Genomic DNA, 10,837 nt, shown 5'->3' on the forward strand with positions numbered 1-10,837 from the left:
CATGTATCAAATGCTGGAGTTTTGATCACTGCTGAGGTGCCTGAGGCCACTCAGCGCAATTGTAATATGCCAGAACCCAGCCTACTGTTCTTGCATTGAGGGCATTGGAACGTCGCAGCTGCTCCAAGGATTCGATCCGGGATTCCAGTATCGTCCGCTGATGAAGAAGATCCGAAAAAGCCGTAGGAGCTTGGCCACTGTAAGACGGTCCGATTACTGTAATAACAATGAAATGCCATGAGTCGGCGCAAGCACAAGAGAAAGAAAAATGGCATACCGGTGCGAGGCCATTGGAGAGGCTTCCCACTGTCCCTGGTCCAGAGATTGTGAAAGGGATCCAGGGGAGCGGTGGCCTCAGCTGGAGATGTGTACATCCTGCCCGTCGGTGCGGACTCCATGCTCGAGACAACACGGTCTGCTAAATCTGCAGAGATGACCAAATGTAAATGAACATGGTGCGCCCACTGTAACACGATCTAGGCTACACGCGACAGCATTGCACAGAACTCAGGTTTGGACTCCAAGCACTGGCCAACCCTCGGCGCCGCACACTGACCAACCCTCGGCGCCGCAGAACGTGTAATCCTCGGCGCCGCAGACTCTGTAATCCTCGGTGCCGCAGAGTGGCCAACCCTTGGCGCCGCACACTGACCAACGCGCGGCGCCGCAGAGTGGCCACCCCTCGGCGCCGAGGGCTGGCGAGTGTTCGGCGGCGAACCAAGGACCTGGGTCATGGGTGGAGACGGTAACATAGCTTCACAAACTTACCGTGCTGTAAGATATGAAAGTGATTTGCTGCGATCCCATCTTCAGGAATGGCGCTTGAGTGATTCGGTGACAATGTGATGTCTTCAGGCTGGAACATATGAGCTCAGGACACCAAATCAAAGCACATGTCACTCACTTTTGCGACCAGTCCACCGCCCCCCACCAATGGCTCCCAGTCATCTGGCGCCAGTGCCAGCGGGGCCCCCGCAGGTATGAGGTCCTCGGGCAGCTCGCCTTCCTGAAACAGGTAAGGCAACCTGGTCCAGTTCTGCTGGCCCTCAGAGACTATAACCTGCTGAAGGGGAGGTTGCACACTGTCCGGGAAGTGAGGAATGCGATCGGTGCTTTCGTCAGAAGTGCTACTGCAGGATATCATTTCAGGGGATGGTTCGAACAGCAATCCAGTCTCACCGAAAGCTGTCCTGTCAGGCTCTGAGTCCGATATAATGATCGGAGAGGGGGCCCAGGACCCATGCCGTGGCTTCCGATAAACGAGCTTGTTCATTGGGGACTCGATGACCTCAATGTCAGAATCACCGGATGGATCCGCTTCGGTGCAGAGTGTTTCCGACAAGGAGAAACTGTTGTTGTCGGCCGGTCCTGTGCTCGGGGAACCCATGGTGACATCCTCTTCGATTGCCTTAGCTTTTGGTGGACTGGGAGCTGGTGTGCTGGTTTCGGCAGATATGATCCGATCCGCCGGGACCTTGACAAGCTGGGATATCGCGGGAATAATGGGTGAGGCCGAAGAAGGGGGGGTAGGATGCTCGGGTTCGGCCGGAATCTGGGGCGGATCATGTCCGGTTCCATCCCTCGTAATGCATTGTGTCTATGGCCATGTTAAAAAGAAATGCATACCTCGGCAGGCGGCAAACTGCTTACCTGTCACTGCCCGGGTGCATGTACCAATGGCATCGTGAATTCACGGGGGTTCCATTTCCGACTGGTCACTTTGTGCTCAGTCAGAGCAGCCAAGGCCAGGTCATGCTTGAACAATCGGTCCGCATTTAATATGTAAGTCATGTTTCCACGATGCATGTCACATACCTGACTAGACAATAGCTCAGCCTGTTTACCTTCCCTATCCTCCGGATTTTTACGTCCAGCTGTGTCCGCGTCCAGACTGAAATGGACATGACCGGATGGGCGGCCCCTTGGCTTGACCGCTTCCCGGGCCTTCAAATGTACCGCACCGACAAATGGACAGGTCAACAGGTTGGTCGCAAGTTACCGGAGGACATGCGCACCATTAAATCTAAATGGGATGCTACATCCACGCCTTGCTCGGAGTCTGGATGCGCCAATGACTGCACGACAACGGTCAGTGTCTATAGATGGTAAGAGAAGTGTAATGGTACCTTCGCCGGCGCTTCTGTTCCCGGCGCGACCGAGGGTAGGCGGAACTTGTGACCCCTTGTACAGGGACGTTCGCCGCCTGGAATCGAACTCCCCACATTGTCAGCTACGGGGATGGCAACATGTGAGATCCACAGACGGGTAGCTGTAGTAGAACACTGCACTTACGTTGACACGTCATGACGTTAGACTTTAGAGATTAAGGTTCGAGGAAGAACCGCGGCGATAGCGACGTCGCAAGCGCCAGCAATGATCGCCGGGGGTTCGGCTCCCGCGCACGCTCCGTTGGGTCACATGCTCTGTCGCGTCGCGTAACGGGCGGCGCGCACAACATCAACGTCTTCGGTCCCCAACACCACAAGTCTCCTCGCAAACTTCTGCTGCCCAGCTCACCTCACCTCAGGCCTGCTTCAAATGTCTTCCGCCGCTGCCACGTCACGCTCGCCGACCCGCCAAGGAGGAGACGCCGGCTCAGACGACGAAGACGCGCGCAAGTTCGTTCCGGTCAAGTGGACGGATATGCCGGAGTACATCACAACAGTCGAGCAGGAGATAGTTGGCTTAATGGGAGGGCCTTCTGTGACAGAGGAGCAGGATAAAAAAATCGACGACAAAACGCGGGTGAGTGACTCAGTGTACAATTATACCCCCTTCACCTAAGTCCAAGGGGGGTCAGCGTGCCCTCAGCTTGCCTTATATGGTAATTCCTTTTTGGGCCATTACCATATAAGGCAAGTGCTGACTTCGGGCCGCACCTACATGTCTCAGGGGATCTCGCGCGGGCGCGCGAGATCCCCTGCGCACCTCTCAACACCAGTTATGTGGACTGCGTCAAGACCAACATCCAGTACTGAATGTCAGGGGTCTGTGCACTGGCGCGACATCCCCTGGGACATATGCCAGTCCCATGTGCCATGCACGCACCACGCACCATGTGTTAGGGGATCCTGCGCACCCGCGCGAGATCCCCTAGAAAGGGTACGCGCGCACGACACATCCATGTACTCAAACATTGTACACATACAGTCTCCCAGGGGATACTGCGCACCCGCGCAAGATCCCCTAGAAAGGGTATGCATGTATGATACCCCCATGTACCCACACAGCGTACGCACATGGGCTCCCAGGGGATCCTGCGCACCTGCGCGAGATCCCCTGGAAAGGGTATGCATGTATGATACCTCCATGTACCCGCACAGCGTACGCACATGGGCTCCAAGGGGATCCTGCGCACCCGCGCGAGATCCCCTGGAAAGGGTACGCGCGCATGACACATCCATTTACTCAAACATAGTACACACAGTCCCCAGGGGTGCGCGAGATCCCCTACAAAGTATATGCATGTATGATACCTCCATGTACCCGCACAGCGTACGCACATGGGGTCTCAGGGGATCCTGCGCACCCGCGCGAGATCCCCTAGAAAGGGTACGCGCGCACGACGCGTCCGTGTACTCAAATGTAGTACACACAGTCTCCCAGGGGATCTCGCGCGCGTGCGCGAGATCCCCTCAAGCACATGTCAGCATCGCGAACCATGCCTTAGGTTCCTCAAAGTAACCTATTGTCTCCGGTACTGCGCGCACCATGTAACAGGGGATCCCACCCTCCCGCGCAAGATCCCCTTGGAGGAGTACTGTGTTTCGTAGTATGCGCACATACATTATTGGGATTCACGCGAGCGCGCAGCATCACCTCACTTCCCAATGCTTGAGAACATAATGCACGCACATGGTCTCAGTGTGCATGCACATTGCAGCCGCAGCATCTGAGACACGATAACAAGCTGTCAGATCAATCTGATCGATTGTGTGTGATGAAGTGATCGGTTCTGAGCGCTACAGATGTCCGTACATAGACACACACAAGGCTATCGCTAATCTGGGAATTGCCGATCACACCCCGATGTCCCATGTACAAACGACAGATCCGCTCAAAATTAGACAGAGATACAGATACTAAGATGCCTAGGACATGAAACGATTCCAGTCCGCGTTCAATTCAATCTCTAACATGTCCGCAAGGGCGATCGCTTCTGCCTCCCTTTTGTACAAGCCCATGTACTGGTCCATCACTGGCCATAACGTATCCATGAGGTTCTGCTCACATACGATCGCGTCGAAGCGGGCGCGCCGCTCATCCAAGTAACGCTCCAGAGCCTTAGGGTCCCAAACTTGATCCACGCGTATCACGAGTTGAGTGTCAGCCTCACAGGTATACGCCATGCGCTTGCCCATGAGCTCTAGTACCCTACCCGCGTACGGAGCCGCGAATTTGATGAATTTGGCCATGAACTCGGCCGACATGTACTCGTGCGGGTTATTGTCAAACGCGGCACTCATCCTGTGCGGCCACGATGACTGCCGGTGCAGGCACAGTTAGTCTGAGGGTTACCCAGATACCGACATGATGGACACTCACCGCTACCGTGCACATTATTCCCAATCCGCGTGTCAAGCACTGCTCGCATGTCTCCGAGTTTGGACGTACGTCGCAATTGGCACTGCGGTGGAAGATGCACATTGCACACCGGTCGGCGCCATGCATCTGTAGGTAGCGAGTCAGCCCTGGACGCCACTGAGTACCTACAACTAGCAGGGGTCCGTACTGATTTTGGCTGTTCACGGCGCGGGCACGCTAAGTATTCACCGGCTTGAGAATGGTCAGTCCGCTACTTGGAATATAAATGCTCGGTACTCACCGCTGGCTTCGCACGTCGTTCCACTACCACCGGCAGACACACTTTGGGGAGTGTTGGAGCTGGACATGGCAGCGACTTGAGAAGAGAAGACGGCACCTGACATACCGAGTGCTATGTTTTGCGTCATGTGAGTTGTGTGGCGGCGGGCGCTTCCTGCGTTACGAACCTCCGTTCGGCCACAGTGAGCAGTATTGCATTCACACGGTAATATCAGTGGTTGCACCCCGGTATCCGCATTGATGTCGCGACGTTGTATTGCGCATGCGCAGAGTCCTGCGCCAATGCGCCTATTTATACAAGTGGCAATATGCGCAGTAGTATGTACTATGCGGTGCGCATCCTTGGATTGTTGTTCCGAGCCTGAGGAACATTGATTGATATGGCAGATCCATGAATGCATGGACGCGCAAGCTCACCATGAACGAGCAGGGATCATCACCGGCATGATCAGTGCAACGTGCGCAGATCACCTCATGTGCGCGCACCGCGCAGTAGGTTGCGTTTGACGCCTGACATTGTATACATCGTTCGCTCGCACGACGCTATGCTAACCGTGAGTTTGGACGCGTCTGTCATGGGACATCACCACGCACCACGACCGTCACTTCCCGTCGCATGCGACTCTCTGCTGCGCATGTGGCGTGTCAATGCAACCGGTCAATATCATAGCTGACATCAAGTTACCGGTGTGTTGCGGCAGGTTTATCGCAGTCATCGGAGTCGAACAATGAGTACAAGTGCCGCCGGCCACTGCAGCATATCTGATAGATCAGATGCGGGAACGTGCGCGGGGCGCCACGCATATCCATACATAGACGCACATGATCTTGATTTGGATTCCACAAGAAGAAGTATGTACTCTACTAGTAAGACCATACGCGAAGTCTCGAACGTGCCTCCTGACGTGCGCGCTGCTCTCTGAGCCGTTGTAACAAGCGCCTGTAACTTCCATCGTATGCGTATAGCATGAGCGTCATTGTTTTGACCGCTCTCCAACTATAGTAAATCTCAAGATACTCCGTCTTATCGCTCTCGTAGAGCGGCGAGAGCGGATTGGAAAGACGCGGGTATACTGTGTGGTGAAAGTGTTCATAAGCGTGCGCATGGCGCGCGCGCTGGGCTTCCCATGCGTGTAAAACCAATTGCAGATTGGCCATGAAGTGGTGGCTGAGGTAGTAGGCTGGTTCACTCTTGACGCGCTGCCACATGCGTGCCCTCGATGGTTGCTGCCCAAGCACACCTGGTCGGTGCTATGTTCATTGAGAAATGCGATGCTCACCACGGTCACGGTACACAGTATCTGGACGCCCAAGTCAACGCATTGGGAGCAGCTCATAGAGCCCGGAAGCACATCACAGCGAGCATGCTGAAGACATGTGCAAACTGAGCATTTCTCGTGAGCCGTAATGTACTGCCACCAAACATATGTCAGTAGGCACAGCGGCGGAAACAGTTATGTAGAGAGGACGAGTTCGCACGCTGGAAATCGACACCGGTTCCGGTGCCTGTTTTGTATCTCCTTCTGAGCTTGGATGAGTGCGAGGCGCGGACGTTTGGGGAATGTCTTACCTCGGTTGCGTTGCAGTCCTGATTCGGCACTGCCCCACCCATATATGAACGGTGATGCATACATGGTGAAGTTGGTACAGTTGAAACCGACGATGACGCCCGGTATCATCTTGGAGCGCAAGGCAAACATGCGTAGCCCACACACGGTCATGTGAGACACGCACGCGAGCGCGACACTTGGGCGGCCCCTGGGGACGCGATCATATGATCTGTTGACGCGTACAGCGGTAGGCGCTTGTTGGTCCACTTCGCGCTTCATCGTTCCGTTGTCGCTTCTTTCGGCATCTTTGCCTGCTCTCGCCGCGTTCATCAATCTTGGCAACACCGCATCACGCGCTTGTCCACGCCCGCGGGCCCATCGCATCTCTACACGCAACACCTACCATGGTCGGCACATGGACGGAGAAGCATACGCAGAAGTACTTTCGGGCCGCGGTGAAGAAACGCGTGGATTTCATCGGCACGCGCAAACATTTAGAGTTCACGGACCAGGTGCCGCCCACGCACGAGTGGACGGCTGAGCTGCTTGAGCAGTTCAACCGCAACCTGCGTGGTGTGTACAATGGGCCTTTTGACTGGGAGATGACGGAGGTCCTGTTGATGAAGTACATCATGGTGCGTCGCGTGCTCACAGTGTCTCGGATGATCTGAGTCAAACGTGCGTCAGACGGACGACCTCTTGAACTCGCTCAAGAATCTATCAAAAGACGTCGCGCTGCCTCACCTTGTGCGGCTCGTCCTGGACTGGGCCTGCTGGGACCCGCCGGAGGAGGGAGCGTGGCCGCCGGGCTTGAGCATGCGCCGCTACTTCATGAAATGGCGCCACTGCGAGCCGCTGAACTTCAAGTCGGACACGTCGACCGACGTCGACATGGAGCAGGCGGCCAACGCTCTGCTGGATATGTGGATCGGTGAGTGCATCACCGTGTTCGTGTGTGCGTGCGCTCACTGTGTCCCGCTGGTCAGCCAATGACCGTCTGTATGGTACGTTTGTTCCTCTTTGGTCGGTTGTGTGAGTATGACGATTGGCGCGCATGTACAGCGGACACACCTGTGCAGTATCGCGAGGCGGAGGATGTCCCTGGGGTGACGCAGTACAAGTTGAGGATGCAAGATGTCACGGACGAACAGCGACGCGAGGCGGCGGAGGCGTTGGAGGCATACCTGAACCAGGAGTGGCGGTGCGGTGCGCCGTTGCAGATGAAGGCCTGGATCAAGGTCAGGTCGTACAAGAGGCCAGAGAACCTGCCTCCGGCTGAGAACGACACGGTGGTGAGTTTACAGGGTTGTGCTCTGCATTTGCTGTTGATGCGCTAGGTGACCAGATTCGCGGGCCATACATGTGCCTACAATGCGTCAAGGCTTGCATCCTCGAATGCCGTGTTCCAAACGATACCGAATTACCCAAGTGCGTGTCGTGCCGTGTGCGCAAGATCAAGTGCGCCTATCAGGTTCGTGCGCACAGGATATCTCTGGCACAACAGACTCACGGGACAGATAGACCGAGCTGGTTGATCCGCGCGCGGACCCAGCCTTCTTCAACCCGCCCCGCGCGCTATCCAAGGCATCGGTCTCTCAAGGTTCCAGTACAGGTCCGTCGTCGTCTGCTGGCGCGTCCGGCAGCGCAAAGCGCACAGCAGACACGTTGTCTGAGGAGGAGAGGGAGGTGAAGCATACCCGGTCTTGAAGGGCGTTTGTGCGTGACACTACTGTAGTATCGTGGTAGCACTCCGTTTAATGCGAGGAATTAGCAATCTGTTTCTTGCAAATACCCGGACTATTACATTGACATGGCGCCGCTGCCTGATGCCATGCGCGTGCATCCACACCTCCGGTCTCAACGTTTACCATGTCTCGAGTGCGCATCATCCTTACCATCCACCAGGTGCGCCCACAGTGGCTTCGGAACACGGCCCGCGGAACACGGTCATATGACGTGGCCAGCCATCTGTGCGACGCGCTCAGCGTCTAATTCGGACGGCCGGTGTGGCGTGCGCGCTTGACCTGGCTAGCATCCCGTCGGTCAGATTCTACCTCGCTCTTGACCGTTTCTCGCCTACGCGGCCTCGCTTCGATATCACTCTCTCGCATTCCTCGTTGCAGCCCTTGTACCTGCACTCGACCTCAACATCTGCCACGTCGGACGAGCCGCCCACCGCCCAGCATGGTTGGCCCATGGACTTATGAAGACACGGGGAAGTACTATCGCGAGGCCGTCAAGCGTCGGCCCAGTTTTAGCGGTAGACGGGATATGTTACAGTTCACCGACCGGCTGCCGTCCACGGACGACTGGACATTACCGGTGCTCTTACAGTTGAACCGCACGTTGCGCGTGCTGTATAATGGGCCGTTCAACTGGGACGCTTTCAAGAAGATCGTCATGCAACATATCCTCGTACGTCTACATGATCTTTTGACCAGAACGTGTGATCTGACTTGTTCAGACGAACGATGTTCTTGATGCGCTCAAAGCGCTGCCCGAGGACGAGCAGATTCCGCACCTCGTGCAGCTAGTCCTTGACTGGGCTTGCTGGGACGCACCAAAGGAGGGCGCATGGCCGCGGGATCTCAGCATGCGGCGTTACTTTGTCAAATGGCGCAGGTGTGAGCCGTTCTACTTTGAGGCGGACACGCACACCGACGAGGACATGGAGCGGGCGGCGGACCTTTTCCTCGACATTTGGATGGGTCAGTCCCCGGGTTGTATACTAGTGTGCCCGCTAACCGTTCGGTGTACATTGTTGTTGCACAGCAAACGATCGACTGCACGGTACGTGCATGCTTGCGGTTTGTTTTGCCGCTTTGTGTTGACATACGGCGCACCCCTGCCTGAAGCGGCAACCCCGGTACAATTCGGCGAGGAGAAGGACTTCCCCGGCTTCACCGTGTACCGAGTGAGGGATGAGGCTGTCACTGACGCGGAGCGGCTTGCAGCAGCGCAATCGAAGGAGCTGTACCTGAACCTGCAAGCGCGAGGTTGGGCGCCTGAAAGGATGGATGAACCGCTCCAAGTTGGAGCGTCGGTTGCGCGGCCTGCAAAACTGCCTCCGCCCGCGGGCGACATTGTGGTGAGTTTCTCTTGATCTGCTCCTTACAACGCTCATGTGCTGGACGGCCAGATTTGCGGTCCCGGCATGTGCGCGCAATGCATCAAAAAGCGTTACCTTGAGTGCCGTGTCCCGCAAGATGGCGGAAAGCCTAGGTGCGTGGCATGCCGCGTACACAAGCTTGGATGCGAGCATAAGGTGCGCATCCTGTCCTCGCACGGTTACGGGGTACTCATAGAATCATACAGGGCAAAACTATGGATGCGCTCAAGAAACAGTCGCTAGAAGATGACTCGGACTCTCGTGAGGCGACACCGGACCCTAGTCAGCGTTCCCAAAGGTCAGGCTCGGAAAGCGTGGTCTCTGAGTCTAACAAGTCCGCGGCGTTGACGAACGCGTCTGCTGGTAAGTTGTCCTCCCCGCAGCTGCTGTCAAACTCAAGCTCTTTGTAGATTCCGTGCCCGGTCCTTCCGGTGGTCGCAAGCGCAAATCCCAAGGGTCGCGAGACAAGCAGAAGAAGGCGAAGCGTGCTCGGAAGTAGACAACTGTAGTACAGAGTATTGTCTTGAACATGTAGCATAGAGTATCCGTCTATCTTGGGCAGTGGCTGATGCGTTTGGTATACCACAATCGAAGGGACTTCTCCGCACCGCGCATAACGCAATGCAGTGTCGCGTCAGCGTACCACGGCGGCCATATGTGTATGTTGCACCATGTACCGAGGACGTCCTAGGGGATCCTGCGCACCCGCGCGAGATCCCCTGACAGTCATATGTATGTGTCGCACCACACACGCAAGACGTCACAGGGGATCCTGCGCACCTGCGCGAGATCCCCTCAGACACATATTGTATGTCTTACCACGCACGCAAGGTGTCACAGGGGATCCTGCGCACCCGCGCGAGATCCCCTGACAGTCATATGTGTATGTTGCACCACGCACTGAGGACGTCTCAGGGGATCCTGCGCACCCGCGCGAGATCCCCTGACAGCCATATGTATGTGTCGCACCATGTACTGAGGACGTTCCAGGGGATCCTGCGCACCCGCGCGAGATCCCCTGACAGCCATATGTATGTGTCGCACCATGTACTGAGGACGTTCCAGGGGATCCTGCGCACCCGCGCGAGATCCCCTGACAGCCATATTGTATGTCGCACCACGCACTGAGGACGTCTCAGGGGATCCTGCGCACCCGCGCGAGATCCCCTCAGACCCGTATGTATGCGCCGCACCATGTACTGAGGACTTAGGGTTAGGTTAGGTTAGGTTAGGTTAGGTTAGGTTAGGTTAGGTTAGGTTAGGTTAGGTTAGGTTAGGTTAGGTTAGGTTAGGTTAGGTTAGGTTAGGTTAGGTTAGGTTAGGTTAGGTTAGGTTAGGTTAGGTTAGGTTAGGT

General features: G+C 56.0%; 5 protein-coding genes across 5 annotated transcripts; 2 read left to right on the forward strand and 3 right to left on the reverse strand.

The window, feature by feature from the left end:
• Nucleotides 1-50: 50 nt before the first annotated feature.
• C8Q71DRAFT_726595 (uncharacterized protein) lies at nt 51-2,305 on the reverse strand (the record flags this gene model as incomplete). The annotated part of the gene is made up of 9 exons (XM_047921774.1): nt 51-216; nt 557-725; nt 769-856; nt 905-1,483; nt 1,627-1,650; nt 1,816-1,944; nt 2,016-2,075; nt 2,127-2,230; nt 2,293-2,305. 9 exons carry the CDS (start codon nt 2,303-2,305, stop codon nt 51-53), a joined length of 1,332 nt encoding a protein of 443 aa, XP_047775162.1.
• Nucleotides 2,306-3,943: 1,638 nt separating this feature from the next.
• Nucleotides 3,944-4,926, reverse strand: C8Q71DRAFT_779941 (uncharacterized protein). Its single transcript, XM_047924824.1, has 4 exons — nt 4,826-4,926; nt 4,733-4,776; nt 4,546-4,671; nt 3,944-4,484 (listed from the first exon to the last, which is right to left on the reverse strand). Exons 1-4 carry the CDS (start codon nt 4,890-4,892, stop codon nt 4,092-4,094), a joined length of 630 nt encoding a protein of 209 aa, XP_047775163.1. The 5' UTR covers nt 4,893-4,926; the 3' UTR covers nt 3,944-4,091.
• Nucleotides 4,927-5,637: 711 nt separating this feature from the next.
• Nucleotides 5,638-6,533, reverse strand: C8Q71DRAFT_779947 (uncharacterized protein). The gene is made up of 4 exons (XM_047924825.1): nt 6,395-6,533; nt 6,304-6,347; nt 6,108-6,236; nt 5,638-6,051 (listed from the first exon to the last, which is right to left on the reverse strand). Exons 1-4 carry the CDS (start codon nt 6,522-6,524, stop codon nt 5,689-5,691), a joined length of 666 nt encoding a protein of 221 aa, XP_047775164.1. The 5' UTR covers nt 6,525-6,533; the 3' UTR covers nt 5,638-5,688.
• Nucleotides 6,534-6,600: 67 nt separating this feature from the next.
• C8Q71DRAFT_910437 (uncharacterized protein) lies at nt 6,601-8,385 on the forward strand. Its single transcript, XM_047929090.1, has 6 exons — nt 6,601-7,009; nt 7,062-7,305; nt 7,361-7,378; nt 7,437-7,666; nt 7,720-7,845; nt 7,896-8,385. Exons 1-6 carry the CDS (start codon nt 6,779-6,781, stop codon nt 8,079-8,081), a joined length of 1,035 nt encoding a protein of 344 aa, XP_047775165.1. The 5' UTR covers nt 6,601-6,778; the 3' UTR covers nt 8,082-8,385.
• Nucleotides 8,370-10,153, forward strand: C8Q71DRAFT_910438 (uncharacterized protein). Its single transcript, XM_047929091.1, has 7 exons — nt 8,370-8,789; nt 8,839-9,082; nt 9,147-9,164; nt 9,230-9,462; nt 9,514-9,639; nt 9,690-9,846; nt 9,894-10,153. The coding sequence occupies exons 1-7, from the start codon at nt 8,559-8,561 to the stop codon at nt 9,980-9,982; spliced, it is 1,098 nt and encodes a 365-aa protein (XP_047775166.1). The 5' UTR covers nt 8,370-8,558; the 3' UTR covers nt 9,983-10,153.
• Nucleotides 10,154-10,837: the final 684 nt, after the last annotated feature.

Source organism: Rhodofomes roseus, assembly GCF_022264815.1.
Source record: "Rhodofomes roseus strain CIRM-BRFM 1785 chromosome Unknown C8Q71scaffold_23, whole genome shotgun sequence".
In the NCBI taxonomy this organism is placed as follows: domain Eukaryota; kingdom Fungi; phylum Basidiomycota; class Agaricomycetes; order Polyporales; family Fomitopsidaceae; genus Rhodofomes; species Rhodofomes roseus.